Source organism: Xenopus laevis, chromosome 4L, assembly GCF_017654675.1.
Source record: "Xenopus laevis strain J_2021 chromosome 4L, Xenopus_laevis_v10.1, whole genome shotgun sequence".
NCBI lineage: Eukaryota > Metazoa > Chordata > Amphibia > Anura > Pipidae > Xenopus > Xenopus laevis.
The window spans coordinates 137402031-137424758 of NC_054377.1; the positions used below are offsets into that span (position 1 = coordinate 137402031).

The 22728-nt window shown below is 41.3% G+C and overlaps 1 protein-coding gene across 1 annotated transcript in view; it reads right to left on the reverse strand.

The window, feature by feature from the left end:
• qars1.L (glutaminyl-tRNA synthetase 1 L homeolog) overlaps positions 1–19918 on the reverse strand; it is an 85074-nt gene extending 65156 nt beyond the window's left edge. The window contains exons 1-4 of the mRNA XM_018259102.2: positions 19761–19918; positions 7766–7913; positions 5780–5889; positions 582–657 (exon numbers count right to left, since the gene is read on the reverse strand). Coding sequence (XP_018114591.1) covers positions 582–657; positions 5780–5889; positions 7766–7913; positions 19761–19874 — 448 coding nt within the window. The 5' untranslated portion in view covers positions 19875–19918. The remainder of the gene's footprint in view (positions 1–581; positions 658–5779; positions 5890–7765; positions 7914–19760) is intronic.
• Between the last annotated feature and the right edge of the window lie 2810 nt (positions 19919–22728).

Consider the following 22728-nt stretch of genomic DNA (forward strand, 5'->3'; position numbering starts at 1 on the left):
GTAGTGACTGATTTAGCCACGGGCCACCACTACTGACCAGGGCCTGATCTTACCTTATGTATTAGTTCAGAACACCTGCACTTTAACATGTGAGCCGGTTAGTGATTGACAGGTAGTGGTCATTGTGAGTGACACATACAAACTAATTTGATGCATTTAACATTAAAGGGTCAGTAACAGTGACATGGAAGTTTGAGTTCTATATTTAGCCTTTACTGCCTAAATGGATTGCAAATGCTACCCAGAAATTCCCTTTTTTTTAGCTTTAGCACCTAGCTGGCTGGCAGTATAACGAAGGATTTAGCCCCAACGGAGCACAATAATATTTCCTCTTCTCCAAGCGAGCTGCGTGGCCACTTGATTAGTTGAAAAACAAGGACAAGAATGCAGAAACTATCCATATAATATGTTCTCTCATATATGAACTTCTTTTAAGGCTGACACATTTGCCAAGTCAGTTTGCACCAAGACAATTGTAGCTATACAAGAGCCACTGATAAATGCCTATAATTTGGAACACAAACAGTCGCTAGCAACTTGCAATTCTGCTTGTTGGACATGAGGAAGGCTTTGTGTCTCACCCATTAACAAGCCCATGTTAAAGCGATAGCGTTCTGCCAGCAACTGTGCTTTGAATTTCTGAATCACAGCTTCCACCTGGGAGGGGAGAGACAAACACATAAATATACTTGCATAAATACAAGAGTTATTACAGGTGCTGTAACTAAAATAATCCCATTAATGAGTAGAATAAAGCAATCACAGCGTTATTAGACTCGCAACTGCCCAACTAGAGAGTTAGAACGCACACTGCTGTATTGCAGCTAACATTCAGTGACAGTACAAATTCAGCAGAATCCTGGCACTGCATGCACAGAGCATTCTAGGCAGGCAGAGCAGTGCCCAAAGTAAGGCTTTAGGTAAAGGAGAACTAAAGCTTAACTAAAGAAGTAGACTATAAATGTTATACTTTATGTTTTGAGCTTCTGTACCAGCCCAAGGCAACCACAGCCATTTAGCAGTAAAGATCTGTGTCTCCAAAAATGCCCCAGTAGCTCCCCATCTTCTTTTCTGCTGATTCACTGCACATGCTCTGTGCTGCTGTCACTTACTGAGCTTAGGGACCAACTCACAATATACAGTACACATAGAATAGAAATGTCACAATATAAGGCTGATTAGTAATTAATACAGATAATTACTACATGGCAGCACAGAAAACAGTGTAATTAGCATCAGAATTTAATAATCAGCCCTGTAGCATCAGTTTATATTACAGACCAACCTCATTTTCTGCTGGATAATTAGTGACGACCCCTAAGCTTAGCTTCTCAACAGCTGCTCAGAGCCCACTGAGCATGTGAGTGTCACAGACACTTTCCAAGATGGTGACCCCCTGTGACAAGTTTGAAGTCCTGGATCATTGCTGCTATTGACAAGTTGAAACTTTAGGCTGGTGCAATAAGTTCAGTGTATAAAATATGGCATTTCAAGCCACATTCATTTTTAGGGTTTAGTTCTCCTTTAAGACTGGCCTGTAAAGCAGATTTACACACAGTTGGTAATGTGCAACAGTGTAGATTCCTAAAGCAACCAATCATACGTCTGTGTTAATTTTTTTAATTTGCAGCCAAAACGGATTGCTGATTGCTTCCCACAGGCAAGGGCACTGGAGCCTCTTATACTATTAAATCAGCCCCATGGTTTTGTGATTGTACGGAGGGTCAGTATCAGCAGCTGGAAAGTGGGACCTCATGGCACAGGTACCATATTCTCCACCTGGGTTTTTGGCTGGTGGAGAAGAACCAAAGCCAACCACGTAGTCTGTCATTTACTTTAATGGAAACTGCATGCAAAGCAAATAACAGGCTGCACGATTGGGTTCAGATGCTGCTCCACTGGTTTGAAATAGGCAGAAAATAAATTACTAGTGCCATAAGTTAGCCTAGCCTACCAGAGTAGATCCAGGCCATAGTGGGCCCCAACATAGGATAATTCCTATCTATCATTTCCCCCCATGGGCCTATATATAAACCATAAAATTTCCCTTCCCGACCCAAATTTGCATATGTAAATTAGGATTCATATTCGGTTTGGCCCAGAAGTAGTATTTGGCCGAATCCTGCTGAAAAAGGCCGAATCCCGAAACGAATCCTGGATTCGGTGCATCCCTAATATAAACCTATAGCATTAGCATCTAATACTGTAAAGTGGGGTCAGGGTTCCCTGGTGGACCCTAGATGACCCAGTCCAACACTGTTGAGGGGTGTATGTATAAGCAAATTCCTTTTGCGTTTTTCTTCCCAAGCATACATGAAGGGGATACTTGCAGTTTCAGTTTGCCACAGCCCTACCTATAGTTCCCTTGTTGTGTTATAATCCCCTATCGAGAAACCATAAAAGGGTGTGATCTTGTGGGCTGGGCTGTCATGGAGGTGGATGCTTGGCTAAATGGGCTATAAATCAAACTCTCCATGGCAGGGTCATTTTCTCATAGACTGCAGAGAAATATCATAAATCTCATCTCATATGTCAGGATCTGTAATCCCCTGAGCTAAGCATAATTCTGCAGGGAATTCGGAAGCTGCAGTGGTTTCTTAAAGAGACAGTACAAAAAAAATCTGAAAAAACAAAAAAGGCTTTAGATACATTTGGGCAACAGTCAAGCCTGAACTGCTAATCTGTAGATTCAGGTTGCTGTAAAATGCCATAAACAAACAATGTTTACTGGGCTTGTGAGGGGCTGTTTGGGTCTCAATGTACTTGCCAGGGCTTACTTAGAATCCCAGTCAGGTACATGGTCAAGTAAGTTAATCTTTGGTTCAACAGTAGCTTAAGGGTCATAGGATGGAACACCCTGGTATTTTGTAGGTGTGCTCATTGCACAGAATAACTGTATTAAAGGGAGTGATTCACCCTTAAAGGGGTGGTTCACCTTTAAAAGTAACTTATATATTATAGAACCAACCCAAATTCTAAGCAACTTTTCCATTGTTTTTTTTTTTTTTTTTTTAATAGTTTTAAAGTTATTTGTCTTTTCTTCTGATTCTTTGCAGCTTTCAAATGTGCATCGCTGTCCCTTTCTAAAAAAACAAAAACAAATGCTCTGTAAGGCTACAAATGTATTGTTACTTTTTATTGCTGATCTCTCCTATTCATTTTCCAGTCTCTTATTCAAATCAATTTATGGTTGCTAGGGTAATTTGTGCCCTAGTTACCAGATTGCTTGAAATGCAAATTGAAGAACTTCTGAATAAAAAGCTAAATAACTCAAAAACCTTTATTAATAAAAAAAATTAAAACAAATTGCAAATTATCTCAGAATATCGCTCTCTACATCATACTAAAAGTTATCTCAAAGGTGAACAACTTTTAGTATGTGATAAAATGGCTAATTCTAAGCAACTTTTATTTTTTCATTATTTTTTATAGTTCTTAAATTATTTGTATTCTTCTTAAAAGTAATCCTCTGTAAGGCTACAAATGCATTGTTATTGCTACTTTTTTTTAACTCAATTTTCTATTCAAGCCTCTCCTATTCATATTCCAGTCTCTTACTCAAATCAGTGCATGGTTGCTAGGGTAATCTAGACTCCAGCAACCACATTGCTGAAATTGAAGACTGGAGAGCTGCTGACTAAAAAGCTAACTAACTCAAAAACCACAAATTATAAAAAATTAAAACCATTCGCAAATTGTCTTAGAATATGCCTCTCTACATCATGGTCAGGGTCGGACTGGGCCGGCAGGACACCGGGAAAAAACCCACTGGGCCCCCGGCTCTAGTGGGCCCAGCCAGCCCAAATCCTCAACCTGGATTTCTTCTGTCTCAGGGCCCCATCTCCGAACCCTGAGGGCTACTGCCTCAGGGCCTCCCTTCAGACAACCTCCCGCCACTTGTGTGCGCAAGTGCGCATGCACGTCAGACAGTGCCGGAGAGGAGGGGGGGAGAGAGGAGTGTTACCGGATGGGAGGACCTGAGGCAGCAGCCCTCAGGGTCCACAGGGGCTGCACAGAGACAGAAGCCCCGGTGGGCTCTGGGCCCCCTAGTTCGACAATGATCATGCTAAAAATTAATTGAAAGGTGAACAACCCCTTTAAAGGTATCTTATTGAAACCTGGCAGCTGAAGGGTATGGGGGGTGTGCTGTAATTCAGCAACATCAGCAAGGCCAGAGGATTCTTGACCCTGACAGCAACTTTCCCTTCAATGGCAGCAGGGCTGTATAATCATCATTTGGTGCTGTTCCGCTGTATAAGCCCTAAGAGCTTTGACTCACAAGAGCGATTATATTGTTTTGTATGAAAGCATTCACGTTTACAGCCCTGCTACCCATAATGTGTTTTTATAGCCCCTATATAGTTATTGCTATTATGTGATTCAGAGCCTGTGCAGCGTTCAGAACTATGGACCTGTTTCAATCTCCTTTTTCTGTACCACAGGAGTAAATCATGACATACAGTATCTCCCTCTCTGTTAACACTTGAAATAAAGTCTATTCAAATATTCTACTATAAAAATGTTCCAGGCTGCTGAACTATAAATTCCATTCTTCAAATAAAATTAGTGATTTATAAGCAGGTTAGCTATGCTCAGCTAAAATAGACCAAAAAAAAGGCCTAGGGATTATTATGTGCACATTCCATCCCTGTGTATACTGCTGGCAAAGGAAAAGTTATTCAAGTTAAAGGCAACTGTTAAGCAGAGATCCAATCTAACAACGTCCCCAGTGTTTGCAAATGGTTGTTACCCCTGGTCAGACTTGTATTGAAACTACTGAATATCTTCAAAGGGGTGGTTCACCTTACCTTGCTTTTTTAGTATGTTATAGAATGGATAATTCTCAGCAACTTTTCAATTGGTCTTCGTTTTTTCTGTTTTTTTTAATAGTTATTGAATGATTGGCCTTCTTCTTCTGACTCTTTGCATCTTTCAAACGGGGGTCAAAATGCTCTGTAAGCTACAAATGTGTTGCTAGTACTACTTTTTATTACTCATCTTTCTATTCTATTTCTATTCCAGTCTCTTATTTAAATCAATGCTAGGGTAATTTGGACCCTAGCAACCAGATTGCTTAAAGTGCAAACGGTAGAGCTGCAGAAAAATAGTGATGTGCGGGTCGCGAATTTCTCAACCCGCACCTGATCCTAACCCACCCCTTCCCAAACCTCACTCGGCCCGGGCCTGCTGCTGCCCTCTATTTATAGACCCGCGCCCGCCCCGTAGTGATGTCACAAAACGGGCGGGGAAGCCAGAACTGCTTGGTCGTGACCCAAACATTTTCAGAAACCACAAATAATAAAAACTGAAAACCAATTGCAAATTGTCTCAGAATATCGCTTTCTACATCATACTAACAGTTAATTTAAAGGAGAACAACCCCTTTAAGGTTAGCGTCACACATTTCACCCCCCACCCCACCAATGAAAGCATCAGCTAGGACACACACTTGTAAACCTAGTTGCATGAAACTCTCCAATACCATTTGCCAGCTTGAAGCTAGTAGAGTTGAGTGATTTGCTGACGTTTGCTGGAAACTTGTCTACAAATCAATGAACTAGAACTTGCTTGACTTTTGTATACAAAGTGCAGGTTCCATGTGGCTTGTTGGACACATGGAACAATACACAAGAAGCTGCTGAATTCCCTCATTATTCACATATATGTGCCCCAATTTAGTTGCCAGCACAAGGGGGCTCTGTGGAATATTGACCACCTATATGTCTGCCGTTCAGTGTATTTATATTATATTTTTTTTGTAGTGCTTTACAATACTCACAGCTTCTTCTATTTGTTCTGGGGTAACGGTCACCCCCACGCCACACTCCTTCTCAAAATGAACGGTGTCAATGGGATCCAGTGGGTGAGCTTTGACATAGTCCAGAGCAGCTGTAACAGGCACAGGAGCAAATACATTAAGGGAAGCAGTTGATACGCATGAAAAGTACAGGTATGGGATCAGTTATCCGGAAACTAGTTATCCAGTAAATTGAGAATTATGGGCAGGCCGTCTCCCATAGACTCCATTTTATACAAATAATCCATTTTTGTTTTTTTTAAATTATTACCTTTTTCTCTGTAATACTGAAACCATAGTGTGTACTTGATCCCATCGAAGATATAATTAATCCTTCTTGGAGGCAAAACCAGCCTAATGGGCTTATTTAATGCAGGGGTGTCCAACCTGCGGCCCGAGGGCCGCATACGGCCCAGGATGGAAAAGCTTGAAAAGCTCAGTTCCCGAGGAAACGTCATGTTGCAAAGGATATAGGAGATGGGGGGGGGACTCTTCCCATTGCCCAGTTAATAATAATTAAATAATAATAAGTCTATTTAATATCCAGGTGTCCCATATTCCAGTGTATAGCGCCATCTGGTTATCCAACTGGTATTGAAGTTCTTTTTTGTGTATTTTCTTTACTTTTACAAATCAAAAGTGTTTGTGTATTTCATGGGTGGCCCCAGACAATTTTTGTTTTTCCAATGTGGCCCTGCAAAGCCAAAAGGTTTGACACCCCTGATTTGATTTTTATATGATTTTCTAGTAGACGTAAGGGATGGAGATCCAAAATAAGGAAAAAGATCCATTATCTGGAAACCCCCAGGTCCCGAGCATTCTGGATGACAGATTCCATAACTCTATCTCTTGTACAAAACATTTCTTTTCCAAGAAATAGAACAAAACAAATGCCCACAAAGTGGACCACGGGGGCTGCATCGGACACAGAGGGCAGAATAAACATGATACCTTACTGCAGCGGTCCCCAACCTTTTTTTGGCCCAAGGACTGGTGTAGAGGAAATATTGTTTCCAAGAACCGGGGGGGGGCCGTTGGGTAGGGCCACCGGCAACTGCCTGTCCAATTCAGGCTAGGCTCAGTTCAGGACTGTCCGCAGCCTGTTTCTGGGCAGTAGCCCAGTGGTTGAGGACCCCTGCCTTACTGGACTTCATACAAGTTTTTAGTTATAAAATGTAAATAGCAGGGATGCCATGCAGGAGAGAGTAGTTAATGGTGATAAAAGACACACAACTGTATATAAATGGATACACTGCAATATTTTAGAGCTATTGGTTCCTTCCCATGTTACCTATATAGTGAATAAAGTACCCCTCTTGTAAAATATAAGGATATTATAAGTTATCGAGGAGTTTCATGACCATATAAAAACACGAGGCCGAAGGCCGAGTGTTTTTATACAGGTCATGGAACTCCGAGGTAACTTATAATATCCTCATATTTTACAACTGGGGGTACTTTATTAATTATAATACACAAATTTTAGTGAGTCATGTGACAGAAATTACATCACTACTCACCGTTTATAACTGATGACATCACTACTCACCGTTTATAAGGATATAATTTACAAGATATTCATGGCTTTTGTGTATTATATAGTGAATAAAGTACCCCCTCTTGTAAAATATAAGGATATTATAAGTTACCGAGGAGTTTCATGACCATATAAAAACACGAGGCCGAAGGCCGAGTGTTTTTATACAGGTCATGGAACTCCGAGGTAACTTATAATATCCTCATATTTTACAACTGGGGGTACTTTATTAATTATAATACACAAATTTTAGTGAGTCATGTGACAGAAATTACATCACTACTCACCGTTTATAACTGATGACATCACTACTCACCATTTATAAGGATATAATTTACAAGATATTCATGGCTTTTGTGTATTATAACCTATTACATGATGTAGTCCTTACAGACGGACAAGAAATGCATTATGTACCGACAAGCACACACCATTTAACTGCAGATCCGTGGAAATCTTCTTGCTGGCTATGTATTCAACCAAAAAGCCCAACCGCTTTGTATCTTTAAGGCGAGTTGCCACATTGTACAGAAGAGTTCCTGTCACCTTGTCAACAGATGAACCCAATGTTTTCTGGGCCTGGAAAAGAACAGAGAGTATTAATTATTGCACACACAGGGAGGACAGGAAGAGTATGATACACACAGGAAGCATAGAGCAGGAAGAGTATGGTACACACAGGTAGCATAGGGCAGGCAGAGTATGACACACACAGGGAGCATAGGGCAGGCAGAGTATGGCACACACAGGGAGCATAGGGCAGGCATGGTATGGCACACACACAGGGAGCATAGGGCAGGAAGAGTATGGCACACACAGGGAGCATAGCGCAGGCAGAGTATGGCACACACAGGGAGAGTATGGCACACACAGGGAGCATAGGGCAGGCAGAGTATGGCACATACAAGGAGCATAGGGCAGGCAGAGTATGGCACACACAGGGAGCATAGGGCAGGCAGAGTATGGCACACACAGGGAGCATAGGGCCGGCAGAGTGTGGCACACACAGGGAGCATAGGGCCGGCAGAGTGTGGCACACACAGGGAGCATAGGGCCGGCAGAGTGTGGCACACACAGGGAGCATAGGGCCGGAAGAGTGTGGCACACACAGGGTGCATAGGGCAGGCAGAGTATGGCACACACAGGGTGCATAGAGCAGGCAGAGTATGGCACACACAGGGAGCATAGCGCAGGCAGAGTATGCACACACAGGGAGCAAAGCGCAAGGAGAGTATGGCATACAAAGGGAGCATAGGGCAGGAAGAGTATGGTACACACAGGGAGCATAGGGCAGGCAGAGTATGGCACACACGGGGAGCATAGGGCAGGAAGAGTATGGCACACACAGGGAGCATAGGGCAGGCAGAGTATGGCACAAACAGGGAGCATAGGGCAGGCAGAGTGTGGCACACACAGGGAGCATAAGGCAGGCAGAGTATGGCACACACAGGGAGCATAGGGCAGGCAGAGTATGGCACACACAGGGAGCATGGGGCAGGCAGAGTATGGCACACACAGGGAGCATGGGGCAGGCAAAATACAGGGAAACTTATCAGTAATTCAGGAGCACTCTAAGAGGAACAGTTCATACTGTGCTACATTGACAGTGACAAAATGTTGGTGCCCCTCCAGCAGTTTGTATGAGGTGTGAACAATGTGGGCAGTTTCAGTCTGCGTATGAGGTGTAAACAGTACAGGGCTTTAGGGGTGTGAACAATGGAGGGGTTACAGGTGTGAAATATTCAGGAGTCACAGTCTGAATTTGAGATGTAAACAATGCAGGGGGACAGTTAATCTCAGTACTGATACCTTTTAAAGTTTACACAAGGTAAGCAGTCACAGCAAGCAGACTTTCATGCGGGGGACACAAAAGGGGAGATTGCTGGCCACCAGTTGACCAGCACTGAACTGAATAAAAGATGCAATGACTTTCCAACTGAACCAAACATTAAAACTGATTGTGTAGCAACTACACTTAATGGTCTCTAGGATTCTCAGCACCTCTAATTTGGCTATAATTGTATATATATATATATATATATATATATATATATATATATATATATATATATATATATATATATTTATGCTATAATTGGATAACATGTATGCGTTGGAAGGTGCTGCTCACTCCTCGGAGGTGATATATCACACCTGAAGAGCTGGCAAGGTGGAAGCAGGTTAAGAATAGGTTAGTACAGTGAGATGCAGGCAAGCTTTATTGTACACTATAGTGATTACACACACAGTATAAAGCAAATCCCGGCCGGCATTAGCCCACTAATCTGACAAAATTACCCTTTTGACACTTGTGCTGACAATTTCAAAATTGTGAACAACTCTTTTTCCTCCACCAACCACCCCCTTCCCTAACCACCGATTAGTGATTAAGCCCCTTCCCCCCCCACCATTAATTATCTCACCTCTCCCTCCCCCCACACAAATGAATAATAGAAATGAGTATTCACACCCACAGTGTGCAGAAATAACGATCAGATAAAGGGGGTATTAACAGGGGGCTTAAAATAACCTTATAAACATAATGCAGAATCCCCCCCTCCCTGCAGAAGGTTAAGCGAGTCCCGTGAGCATTCCCTAGACTCAGCTCTATTGATAGGAGCCTTAAATAGAATGGGCACAGAACAAATATGGAATCTTGTGACTGCCCTGAGGGGGGGTTATGGGGGGTGGGTAAAATATACACTCCAAAAAAATCTCTGTGCATCATGAATTCAGCATCCTCAGAACTACAGATGCTGCTGCACTACAACTCCCAGCATCCAACCAAAACCCTTGGGCATCAGGAGGGCTGGGAGTTGTAGTGCAACATCTCGAGGGCTAGAATTCTGCAGCATATTGTATATTATCAAAAGAGAAGGAAGGAAGCGGGCGGTAGGGGATGTTATGACTAGTGATGGGTAAATTTCTCCTGGTTCGCCTGAAAAATTTGCGGATTTCCCGTGAAATGTCGAAAAAATTGCTCTAATCTTGACGCCCAAGTCCATTCGTGTCAATTTTGACCCCGGCGTTAAAGTCAATGGGCATCTAAATAAAGTTGACGTGCTTCGGTTTTGACGCGATCGTCTTTTCCGCCGTGCATCCAAATTTTTGCTAGCCGGCTAATTTCCACAAATTTATTTGCCGGCTGCGAAATTCGGAAATTCGCTGCGAATTCGCGCCTGGTGAATTTATCCTAGTTATGACCACATGCAACTAGTCACATACTTTCAGGGTTAAACCAACTACAGGTATGGGAGCTGCTATCTAGAATGCTTGGGACCTAGGGCTCAACGGATAATTTGAATCTTCATACCTGAAGTCTATGAACATAAAATAAACCCAATAGGCTGGTTTTTGCTCCCAGTAAGGATTAATTATATCTTAGTTGGGATCAAGAGAAAAGGGAAGTCAAATTGACAAAAAATTGGATAAAATGGAGTCTATGGGAGACAGCCTTTCTGTAACTTGGAGCTTTCTGGATAAGGGGTTTCCAGATAACAGATCCAATGACAAGGCATGCGTAAATGATTTAGGGCAGCCCTTGCCTTGATACTGGCCTCTCTGGATTTCCTAAGGGACCTGCAATGGGTTAATAAGAGAAGGATAACGGAGCGTGTAACCAGAGCTGCGCTCTCATGATAAGTTATGAATAGTTTGCCATTTGCTACTGACGTCACTGTAATTCTCTGGCTAGGTTTTGGTGATTGGATTTACCAGCTGGGTTAGGCCAATGGCCATGCAACAAGAAGCCCTAAATTAAGACCTGACTGACGATAGAGAAATAACTCCAGGACAGTGACAGGGCTTCCATCTTATCCATCGGGGAAATACTCTCCGACCCCCAGCAAAACAAACCCCTCCCCAGCTCCATTTAAAGCTGTACTCCCTACATGGTGGTGCCCAAGGCTCTCAGGTTCGATGGCTGAACGAGTGATATGATCTGGTGAGAACACTGCACAACAAATATTTTCTTATCCTAATATTCTTAATCCTAATAAATAGCAAATGGGCAAGATTTACCACTGAGCTGGGCAAGAACATTGGTTGCAGATTCCAGTGGACACACACAGAACCTGGCAGATCAACTATATAAATGAACTATATCATATCATATACAGCAGGTAAAGCTGCCATATTGTCTACCTCACCACCAGCCTGTGCTTTCGGCCTCGTACATGAACCAATGTTTAGTTCTGGAGCTGCCAAGTCGTCTTTAAGGGGCCCATTTACTTAGCTCGAGTGAAGGAATAGAGGAAAAATAGTTCGAATTTCGAATGTTTTTTTTGGCTACTTCGACCTTCGACTACGACCTTCGAATCGAACGATTCAAAGTAAAAACTGTTTGGCTATTCGACCATTCGATAGTCGAAGTACTGTCTCTTTAAAAAATTCTTCGACCCCCTAGTTCGCCACCTAAAACCTACCGAGGTCAATGTTAGCCTATGGGGAAGTCCCCATAGGCTTCCTAACAATTTTCCGATCGAAGGAATATCCTTCGATCGATGGATTAAAATCCTTCGATCGATGGATTAAAATCCTTCGATCGATGGATTAAAATCCTTCGATCGATGGATTAAAATCCTTCGATCGATGGATTAAAATCCTTCGAATCGTTTGATTCGAAGGATTTGTTCGATCGAACGATTATTCCTTCGTAGGAATAGCGGTAAATCCTTCGACTTCGATATTCAAAGTCAAAGGATTTTATTTCGACGGTCGAGTATCGAGGTTTAATTAACCCTCAATATTCGACCCAGTTTACAATTTCAGCATCCTGGTTGCTGGGATCCAAAATACCATAGCAACCATTCATTGATTCGCATTAAAGAATGGAATATGAATAGGAGAGGGCCTTTGGAGTAATTAAAAGAAGCAAAAACGATACATTTGCAGCCTTACAGAGCATTTGTTTTTTAGATGGGGTCAGTGACCCCCCTTTGAATGCCTGGAAAGAGTCAGAAGAAGGCAAATTATTTAAAAACTAAAAAAATTAAAAATGATGACAACCAATTAAAAAGTTGCTTAGAATTCTATAACATAATAAAAGTTAAATTAAAGGAGAAGTAACCCCTAATTAAAAAAAAAATCTAACCCCCTACCCTACATAGACCACCCTCCATTCTCCGACCCAGCCTAGCTGCCCCCGGGCAAATGCCCCTGACTTTTTTCCCCTTTAAATTTGAACCATCCTATTAAGCAGCAGAGACATTCAAATTATATTTTTGGCCAGCTAAACGTCTCTCTGTGTAATTCAGTCACTTCTGATTGAGCTGTATAATCATCAGTCAGTCTATGGGGCAATAGATGGCCATATTACACATAGGCTAACCATTGGGCCATTTAGGTCAGGCATGTCCAAAGTGCGGCCCGGGGGCCAAATGCGGCCTGTCTTCAAATGTATACCTTGTTTAAATGATGTTAATGGTTCAAAGAATGTCAGGCTGAATGGTCGGCCCCCACACATTTTCACCTCACCAAATCTGGCCCTCGTTGCAAAAAGTTTGGACACCCCTGATTTAGGTGGTTAGTAAGATTTCCCTACAGGCATGTAGGCCAGTGGCATATCACTAGTGACTTCCATCTGCTATCCTGCATTAAGATGTCACAATATTAATGACTCTCTAAGGGATTTATATGATCCGCTAAAACACAGATGTCCACAGTGTGACCAGAGTTGCCCTTTAGTGCAAGCGACCCTGGGCAACTTTCCACTTTAACCCAGGCAGAGAAATGACCATGTGTTTTACTCATCCAAGTGATTGTAAACAGAATACCCTGGGGGCTTATAACTTTCTCCTGACAAAGGAAGGGCCTTAGAAATATTACCCTCAATCATAGATCACATCCACGGCAAGGCCAAGAGCCGTGATTCCCATTGCACTTCACTCTGGTGCTACAATGCCAGCTGTCCGGCAAATCCAACGGCTGCTAATATTAAAGGGGTGGTTCACCTTTTTTTTTTTTCCAGTTCAGTTGCTTTCAGATTGTTCACCAGAAATATAGACTATATTATATATATATATATATATATATATATATATATATATATATATATATATATATATATATATATATATATATATATATATATATATATATATATATATTTTTTTTTTTTAGGGGTGCACTGAATCCACTATTTGGGATTCAGCCGAATCCCCGAGTCCTTGGTGAAAGATTTGGGCGAAAACCGAACCAAATCCGAATCCTAATTTGCATAATTAGGATTCTCTCCGATATGCCTACATTGAGGTGGGCTATATCGGGCTGATCCGATTGTGGGCCCTAGGGCCCAACAATCGGGTCAGATACAGTCCATACAGGCGGTTGGAACGCGGAACCGCATCAAGAAGAGAAGCAGCCACTATCCAACTGGATTTTTTACCCTGCTCGATCAACATCTGGCCAACTTTCGGAAAGATATCGATCGGGGGCGCCCGTCAGAGGGCCCCACCAGGGGCGATCCTGGCCATTTTGCGGCCTCCCTTTTGCTGCCCCCCCCCCACTAGGGTCCAAATTCCCCTAGCAACCATGCATTGATCTGAATAAGAACCTGGAATATGAATAGAAGACCTGAATAGAAAGTGATACAAAGTAGCAATAACAATAAATGTGAAGCCTTAGCGAGGCTTTTTGTTTTTTTAGATGGGTGATCCCCATATGAAAGCTGGAAAGAGTCAGAGGAAAAAGGCAAATAAAACAAAAACTAAAAAAATGAAGTATAAAGATGAAGAATAAAATGAAGATCAATTAAAAAGGTTGCTTAGAATTAGCCATTCTAGAACATACTAAAAGCCACACTGTCCGACCTTCTTAGCATGTACATCACCACAAGAATCTGTTTCGACCATTCCATGCTCATATGGGATCTCTAGAAAGTAAACATTTTGAATATAATGCAGTGGTAAAACTGGTGTAATTTATATAAATAAGCCGCTGCCAGGGAGCTGTTATCTGGTTACCTTCCCATTGTTCTGTTGTTCGGGTGCAGGAAGGGAAAGGGAGGGGGTTATATCACTCCAACTTGCAGCACAGCAGTAAAAAGTGACTGGAGTTTATCAGAGCACAAGTCACATAACTGGGGGCACCTGGGAAAGTGACAATATGTCTAGCCCCATGTCTTAAATTAAATGTAAAAAAAAATCAGTTTGCTCTTTTAAAAAGTCTGGTGGAACAGCACTATTAACTGATGCGTTTTGAAAAAAACAAGTTTTCTCATGACAGTAAAACTTTAAATATTTATACATTTTAAACCAAAATTTGCATGTTTTTTTTGGCATAAAGTTCATTTTAGATCTAAAGAATTTTAGATAATATTTTTCCCTAAAGAAACTACAGATGCACGGCTGACTTTCTGGTCTTTCAACCCAGTGAAACGCATCCGATAATGTTATGTTGATAATAACACAAATAACTTGATGGTACCTGAAAAGGGGTTAGAAAGTTCTGTACCAGTGTTAAAAAAACATTTCCGCCTACATATGACACAATAGTAGATTCTGCACGTAGACCAGGGCGTATATTAAACACATTTCCATAATCAAAAACCTGTCCTACCAACAACAAAAAAAAAATACGCATTTCACTCTGCTGTTTGGAAACTTGAGGAGACTAGCAAGTGCCTTGGCAGCAACGTGCTCCTTTAATGTAATTAAAATATTTATACAGAGCCATTACGACCCATGATTGTCAGTTTGAATGAAAATGGAAAGCCTTTGTACAGATCTATGGCTTGATGCAAAAATATTAGAATAAATTGCCAGGGCCCCTCTCAGTGTCCTGGTTTGACCAGCCTTGCTCGTGGCATAAATATTGATTATTACAGGATGCTGCTAAGGCTCTAATAAAACAAACAAATGAACTGTACCGGGAGCCATTATCTGTGCAAGGAACAGGGAGTGGGTCACAAGAGGTTACGGATCAAACAGTACCCGGAATTTGCATAAAACTGGAGGAGATATTTTTATAAGCAGTGCTTCCTTGGCACGAGTTTCTGTTATCTCCATGTAAAGGAGTCATTATTCAAATTAGAGGACAATCTTCTGCAAACAATGAAGAGAGGATTGACAGCATTAGCTTTTCCATGCACAAGTCAAAGGGAATACAAACTAATGGCAAGGTGTACCTTGATGGAAGGGGAAACGGGGTTTTAAAGGACATGTAAAGGCTATTTTACTGGGGAGGTTGTACTAAAACATTGGGCACCCCTGAATGAAATAGATCTCCATGCAATTAAAGATCCGCTTGTTTGGCAAGGTCACAAGACCAGCAGATCTTTCCTGATGCAGTGCTCGCCCCAATGCGATTTTGAAATTTGGACAATAGATCTCTGCCTGATTTTTGCCAAGATATTGGCCTGGCAAGTCCATCAGGGCTTATACAAAAACCAATATGTTTATACATGGGGCCTGCCAATTTTATCGACTTGTGTATGGCCACCTTTAGTTTTCTGGGTCTGGTGCTCCTTTTCTGCACTGGCCCGGGGTAAAATTAGAATTGCATCAGCACAGTAGAGGAAAACGCAGCAGGTTTGCTCTATTTTGCATGTGCGTAATGGCGCATCAGCAGTCCTCCTCCCAGCCCCTCGCAAAAAAAGAAAAGAAAAAACTTCAGAGGGGCCCAGAAAAAAACCCCTTTCTGCCCACTTGATCTGCAGTTATCTGCAGATGTATTTGCAAATGAAAGCAGAGTTCATCCTCCCTGGTTCTGACTCACAAAAGCCAGTTCACCTCCTGGTTTGTAATTATATATATATATATATATATATATATATATAGTCCACCAGCACTCTCGATAAAAGGTTTGAGTCGCCTGGGTGCAGTATCAAAATATAGATATATACCAAGCAAGAGAAGGATCTGCACTCTCAGGTCTTAAATACTGTCAAAAAAGTTTTATTAAAACATGCGAGTCTGACGTTTCGGCCTCCTCCGAGGCCTTTCTCAAAGTATCAAATTCTCACAAACAATTTGATACTTTGAGAAAGGCCTCGGAGGAGGCCGAAACGTCAGACTCGCATGTTTTAATAAAACTTTTTTGACAGTATTTAAGACCTGAGAGTGCGGATCCTTCTCTTGCTTGGTATATATATATATATATATATATATATATATATATAAAAAAAACGTTCATTTTATTTTAGTTAGCGCTGCTAATTAAAGAAGTGCCGCAGGTCGCTCCTGGTTGATTATCAGCCCAAAACCAAACGGTTAATATTCAATTACAGATATAGGATCCGTTATCCGGAAACCTGTTATCCAGAAAGCTACGAATTACGGATAGGCCATTCCCCCATAGAGTCCATTTTATCCAAATAATCCAACTTTTAAAAATGATTTCCTTTTTCTCTGTAATAATAAAACAGTTCCTTGCACTTGATCCAAACTTAAGGTGGCCATAGATGCACAGATAATATCCTACAAAACGAATTTTCGTCCGATATTCATTGCGTGTATGGTGGAAAAAGAGCCGACCGATATCGGCAGAAGACTTGGATATCGGTCGGCTCGTCAATCGGGCTGGACGGAAAATTTTGATCGGGTGCCTTTGAAGGGACCCAAACAAAGTGCTGAATCGTCAGATACAGGTAGAATTCTATTGTTTCTTCCCGTATACATACCTGTATATTTGACGATTCAGCTCTACACGTGTGTATTGAAACGAAAGATCTTTATTGGAAAGATCTTTTCCAAGAAAGATCGTAATTGTTACGTCTATGGCCACCTTAAGATATAATAAATCTTTATTGGACTATTTGGTTTATTTAATGTTAAAATTATTTTTTTAGTAGACGAAGTATGGAGATACAAATTAAGGAAAGATACTTTATCTGAAAAAGCCCAGGCCCCGAGCATTCTGGTTAGTATGCCCCATACCTGTACCTGAAAACCTTTTCCTATCTGGCTTTCAAACTATTTTCACTATGTTAAGTGCAAAGGGATTTTTTTAATGGACCACGGAAAAGTAGAGGGTAGACAAATAGGGTTTAGATGGCAAATTGGGGATTAGATGGAGGGAGTACTTAAGAGAAGGCTGTGAGTAAATTACGCTGCCAGACTGACACTATAATTTCATTGCTCTAATGAGTGGAAGTAGGCTAACCGCCAAGCCAACACACCCAAAATCTCAAGAATCCTCATGGTATTCCGCTTCTCAGTTAAAAACCACAGAAAGTAAATCCCTATAAATAGAATATCTCTCTTTAACATGTGAGCAGTACACACATGTTCACACAAAATTCCAAATGGAGGCTGATGTCGGCCTGTGGAAAAGCGCAGGCTGAGAATCAGACCCAATTCTGACATTAGCTTTCATCTTTGCCTGCACCCAGAACCAATGCATTTTGTCAGATATCTGTCAGAAAATTGAGGTTAAAAAATGTTCATGGGTCACAGTGAAATCTTTCTATGTTGGCAGGGCTAAGCAGGCAGCTACGCTCAGTTTTCCTGGCTTCAACTAGAAAATATCGGTTGAAGTGGTCTTTTTAGTTGATGGACAAATCGTACATTTAAACGATCATTTCAAGATAATCTTGGTCTCACTATAACGAAAAGATCTTTTAAAATTCTTTACATCTATGGCCAGCTTTAGACACAAGGTGTGGGAGTGGGCAAGATCAGAAATAAGCAGGTGAGAGATGAAGCATATGGTATTGCATTTGATAGATAAACAGAATAAGGGCAGGCTTCTCAAAATAACTGTGTTTTAGGAGATCTTTTGAAAGCAGAAAGTTTGGGAGAATGTTAAAAAGACTATGGGAGAGAATTCCAGGAGGGGTGCAGCCCTTGCAAAGTCCTGAGTGCCAGCGTGTGGGGAGGTAATGAGAGAAGAGTTGAGGAGCAGGTCAGTAGAGGAGCGTAGTAAGTGGTTAGGTGAGTATATAGAGATGAGTTTAAAGATGTAGGGTGGGGCAGAGTTATGAAGTGCATTGAATGTCAGGGTCATTTGTTTAAATTTTATTCTGAAAGGTAGTGGAAGCCAGTGCAGGGATTGGCAGAGTGGCATGGCAGATGAGGAGCGGTTGCTGAGGTGTGTAAGTCTGGCAGCAGTGTTCATTATGGACTGGAGAGGTGACAGTCTCTGAAGGGAAGGCCAATTAATAGAGAGTTACAGTAGTCTAGACGTGATACGATCAGAGAGTGAATAAGAATTTTGGGTGATAAATGATTGTATTTTGGATATGTTCCTAAGGGTCAGGGCACATGCTCAGATTCGGGGAGATTAGTTGCCCAGCAACAAATCTCATCTTCTTCAGGGCAACTAATCTCCCCAAACTGCCTCCTGTCGGCTCGAATGTAAATCGCCTGATGGGATGGCACTCTGAGAGATTCGTTTTCCGAAGTCGCCTCACGAGGAAACTTCGGGCGACTTCGGAAAACGAAGCGCTCCGAGTGCCATCCCACCGCCGATTTACATTCTAGCCAGAGGATGGCAGTTTGAGAAGATTAGTTGCCCCGAAAAAGAGGAGATTTGTCGCCGGGCAACCAAATCTGAGTGTGTGCCCTGACCCTTAGGTGGAAGTGAGATGATTTAATAAGTGACTTGACATGAGGAGTGAAGGACAGGGTAGCATCTAGGATAACCCCAAGGCACCGGCCTGGGGAGACGGGGTAATTAAATAATAAAATAATAAAGACTTTAAATTAAATAATAAAGTTTAATTTAATTTAAAGTAGCTTTGTGGCATCCAAGTAGACATAGCGGACAGGCAGGAGGTAGGGTTGCCACCTGGCCGGTATTTTACCGGCCTGGCCAGTAAAAATGATGGTTGATCCCAATGTTATCAATAGGAAAAAAAGATAAATATATAGGAAGGCCGGTATTTTTTTACCAGAAAACGTGGAAACCCTGGAAGGAGGAGACCTGAGTTAGGAGATATGGGTCAAGATCAGAAGAGGAGAGATAGATCTGAGTATCGTCAGCATAGAGGTGTTATTGGAAACCACATGAGTTGATCTGTTTGCAGAGGGAGGAAATATTAAATATAATAAAGAGGCCCAGGACAGAGCCCTGAGGAACCCCAACAATAATGGCATGTTCACCATAATAATATGTGACATAGTCTGCAACAATCAATTAAAATGCATTGTGTGTAGCAGTCATGACATTTCTTTGCAGTATATTTCATTGACCCCATCCCTAAAGCAGAAATCTGTCTGGACACGCCTACTGTGGGGTCACAAAGCTCTCAGCAGCACCACGTTTATAATAAACGACCAATTAGAGGGAAGTGTTGGAAGGAAAGATGCAATGTGACGTGTTAAACTAATAACCTGTCGGCTGTCTCTGTACTACAATTCCCAGTATCCCTTGAGAACCAAGAACTTAGAAAAATCAGGTAGGGAAAGCTGTCAGTCTAAAGGCAAGCACTACTGTCACTGCTGAACTACAGCTTCCGCCATCAGCTCTGAACAGCGCCAACGGTACCTGTACAATCGCCTCCCGAAGCACCAAGCTAAGACTCTCATTCTTTAGGGTCTCCCGAGCCTTCTGCTCACTAAGACCGATGGCTGTGAAGAGGGACAGCGACTCAGCGGCCATCTTAGAACCGGGAAAAGGGGAAGAGGCAGAGTAACCAATCACAAGTGAGCGTCAGCCGCAGAAGAAATCAAGTAGCCAATCGGATGACGCACTTCAGCGAATAGTATATTTCCCAGCACGCCTAGCGGCAAAAATTCCATTCACATCAATGAGGAATTGAGAAGTGGGCGGGAGTTTTTCCTCTGTTGCATGAGGCGTGTAACATTTAAAGGGCCTCTGTGGGAACACGTGTGAAGTTGAGTGCAGCGTGGTGCTGTAGGATACAGACTAAGTATTAGATGTTATAGACACACGTATAGTGTGAATGTTAAATATTCCATCTAGCGGAATGGATGCACAATGTATGTAGTCACCTTTAAATGAAATGTTAGTATAATGTAGAGACTGATATTCTGAGACAATTTGCAATTGGTTTTTATTATTTGTAGTTTTTAAGTTATTTGGATTTTTATTCAGCAGCTCTCCGCTTTGCAATTTCAGTGATCTGGTTGCTAGGGTCCCAATTACCCTAGCAACCGTGCACTGATTTCAATAAAAGACTGGAATATGAGCAATAAAAAGTAGCAGTAATAATACATGTTTAGCTTTACAGAGCATTTGTTTTTTTAGATGGAGTCAGTGACCCCCATTTGAAAGCTGGAAAGAGTCAGAAGGAGGCAAATAACTCAAAAACTATAAGAGAGAAAAAATTAAGACAATTGAAAAGTTGCTCAGAATTGGGCATTTTTTAACATACTAAAAGTTATTTTAAAGATGAACCACCCCTTTAAGTAAGTTATAGAATGTCCAATTCCTAAAAATTTAGCAATTTCTCTTCTTTATTTCTTTAATAGTTTATTAATCATTTGCCCGTTTTCATCTGACTCTTTCCCAGGGCTGCTCCTTCCATGAGGCAAGGTGAGAACCTCGGCTCAGGCGGCAGTGAGCGGTCAGTTACAAGGGGCAGCAAAAAGCCACCTCTTGTAACTTTAAGAGCTGATTTCCCAGTTTTCCAGTTTTTTGCAAAGAGCTCATTGCAATAGCGATGCAGCCCCCTCCAATGCTGAAGTTTTATGCGGGAGCAGCCCCAGGATCATCCCTGCTCTTTTTAGCTTTCAAATAGGGGTCACTACATCTAAAAACAAATTCTCCGTAAGGCTACAAATGTATTGTTATTGCTACTTTTTATTACTCATCTTTCTATTCAGACCTCTCCTATTCATATTCCAGTCTTTTATTCAAATCAATGCGTGGTTGCTAGGGCAATTTGGAACCTAGCAACCAGATTGCAAACTGGAGAGCTGTTGAATAAAAAACTAAATAACTCAAATACCACAGATAAAAAAAACAGTTGCAAATTGTCTCAGAATATCACTCTCTACATCATACTAAAAGTTAATTTAAAGGTGAACAGCCCCTTTATAATAAAGATAAAGAGCTTAGTGTCAAAGAGACAAGAGGATGGAGGGTTAGAAAATTCAAGTATGTGAAGAGTCCATCCAATAGTAAAATAGTAGCCAAAATATTTATAAAAAATATAGTTAAAAAACAGTATTTAAAAGTGCTAAAAACAAAGTGTATTACATGAAAAATCACCACGTGCACTGAAAAAATTTCAAATTTTGAGCCTATATGGCTAAAATGTAAAAGAGGATGGAGGGTCCCTGTCCTGAAGAGCTTACAATCTAAATATGATTGGTTGGACAAAAGTGCAAATGGACTGCTTTTGTGCAAACATTTTTCTGCATTTATGTCACGTGGGAATAAGGTATTTCCTTTTATTGGAGATATTCACTTTAGAAATGTACATTTAGTATGGAGTAGACTGGAGAATTCTAAGGCAATTTGTGGTTGGTCTTTTTTCTATTTACATATTTGTTCACTGCTGTGGAATGGGAATAGTAGAGGACTGATTCATAAAAGTGACAATAAATAAAATGAATGGAAACATCACAGCCAGTCATGGGTTTTCTTTGGTTGCTAGGGTTGCTTAACCCTGATAACTAGACCAGAAAACCTTTTCAGTTGTGGGCTGGAAAGAGCCAGAATGGGAAGAATTATAAGTCATAAATGTATAAGTTGTTGCATTCAGGAATTTTTTGTTCTAACTCTCACTCACTATACAGGGATATAACCAGGATCTTTTCAGTTATCTTTTCATACCTGCGCATTACAGTGTAATGATCTAGCTAAACGTTTCCTTTCCTGTTTTGATTAATAATCAGCCCTGCAGCATAAGCTTCTATGACAGATGTAACTTCATTTTGTGCTAATGTCCTAAAGATTTCCACCCACTAAGCTTAGCTTTTTAGCATCAACCTGAAACAAACAGAGCATGTGCAGTGCCACCGACACACAAAAGATGGGCTAACAAGATTGGAAGATATGGATATTTTAAGACATGGATCATTGCTGTTATAGGGCTGCTGAACCTCTGGGCTGGTACAGTAAATTTAAAATTTAGTTCTGCTTTAACATTTGTTCCATGACTGATATAACAATGAGAGTGAGAGGCTGAGGTGGAATAAAAAGAATCAGTCTTTGAAATCTGAATGTGTACTTCTTTAAAGGGCATGTAAAGGCAAAAAAATAAAATCCCATTTTTACTTTCTTTAATGAAAAAGAAACCTATCTCCATTATACGTTCATTAAAAAATGTGTACAGTTTTTATAAGAAACCTGACTGTATGCAGCGAAATTCTCCCTTCATTTACTGCTGTGGATAGGAATTGTCAGATGGTCCCTAACTGCTCTGCAGGGAAACAATCATACTTATGTACAGCAGGGGGAACCCCCGCCTTACTTCCCAGCCATGCAGAACTCAAGCAGCTTTGTTTATGATGATCCCTAAGCAGCCCAGACCACACTGAGCATG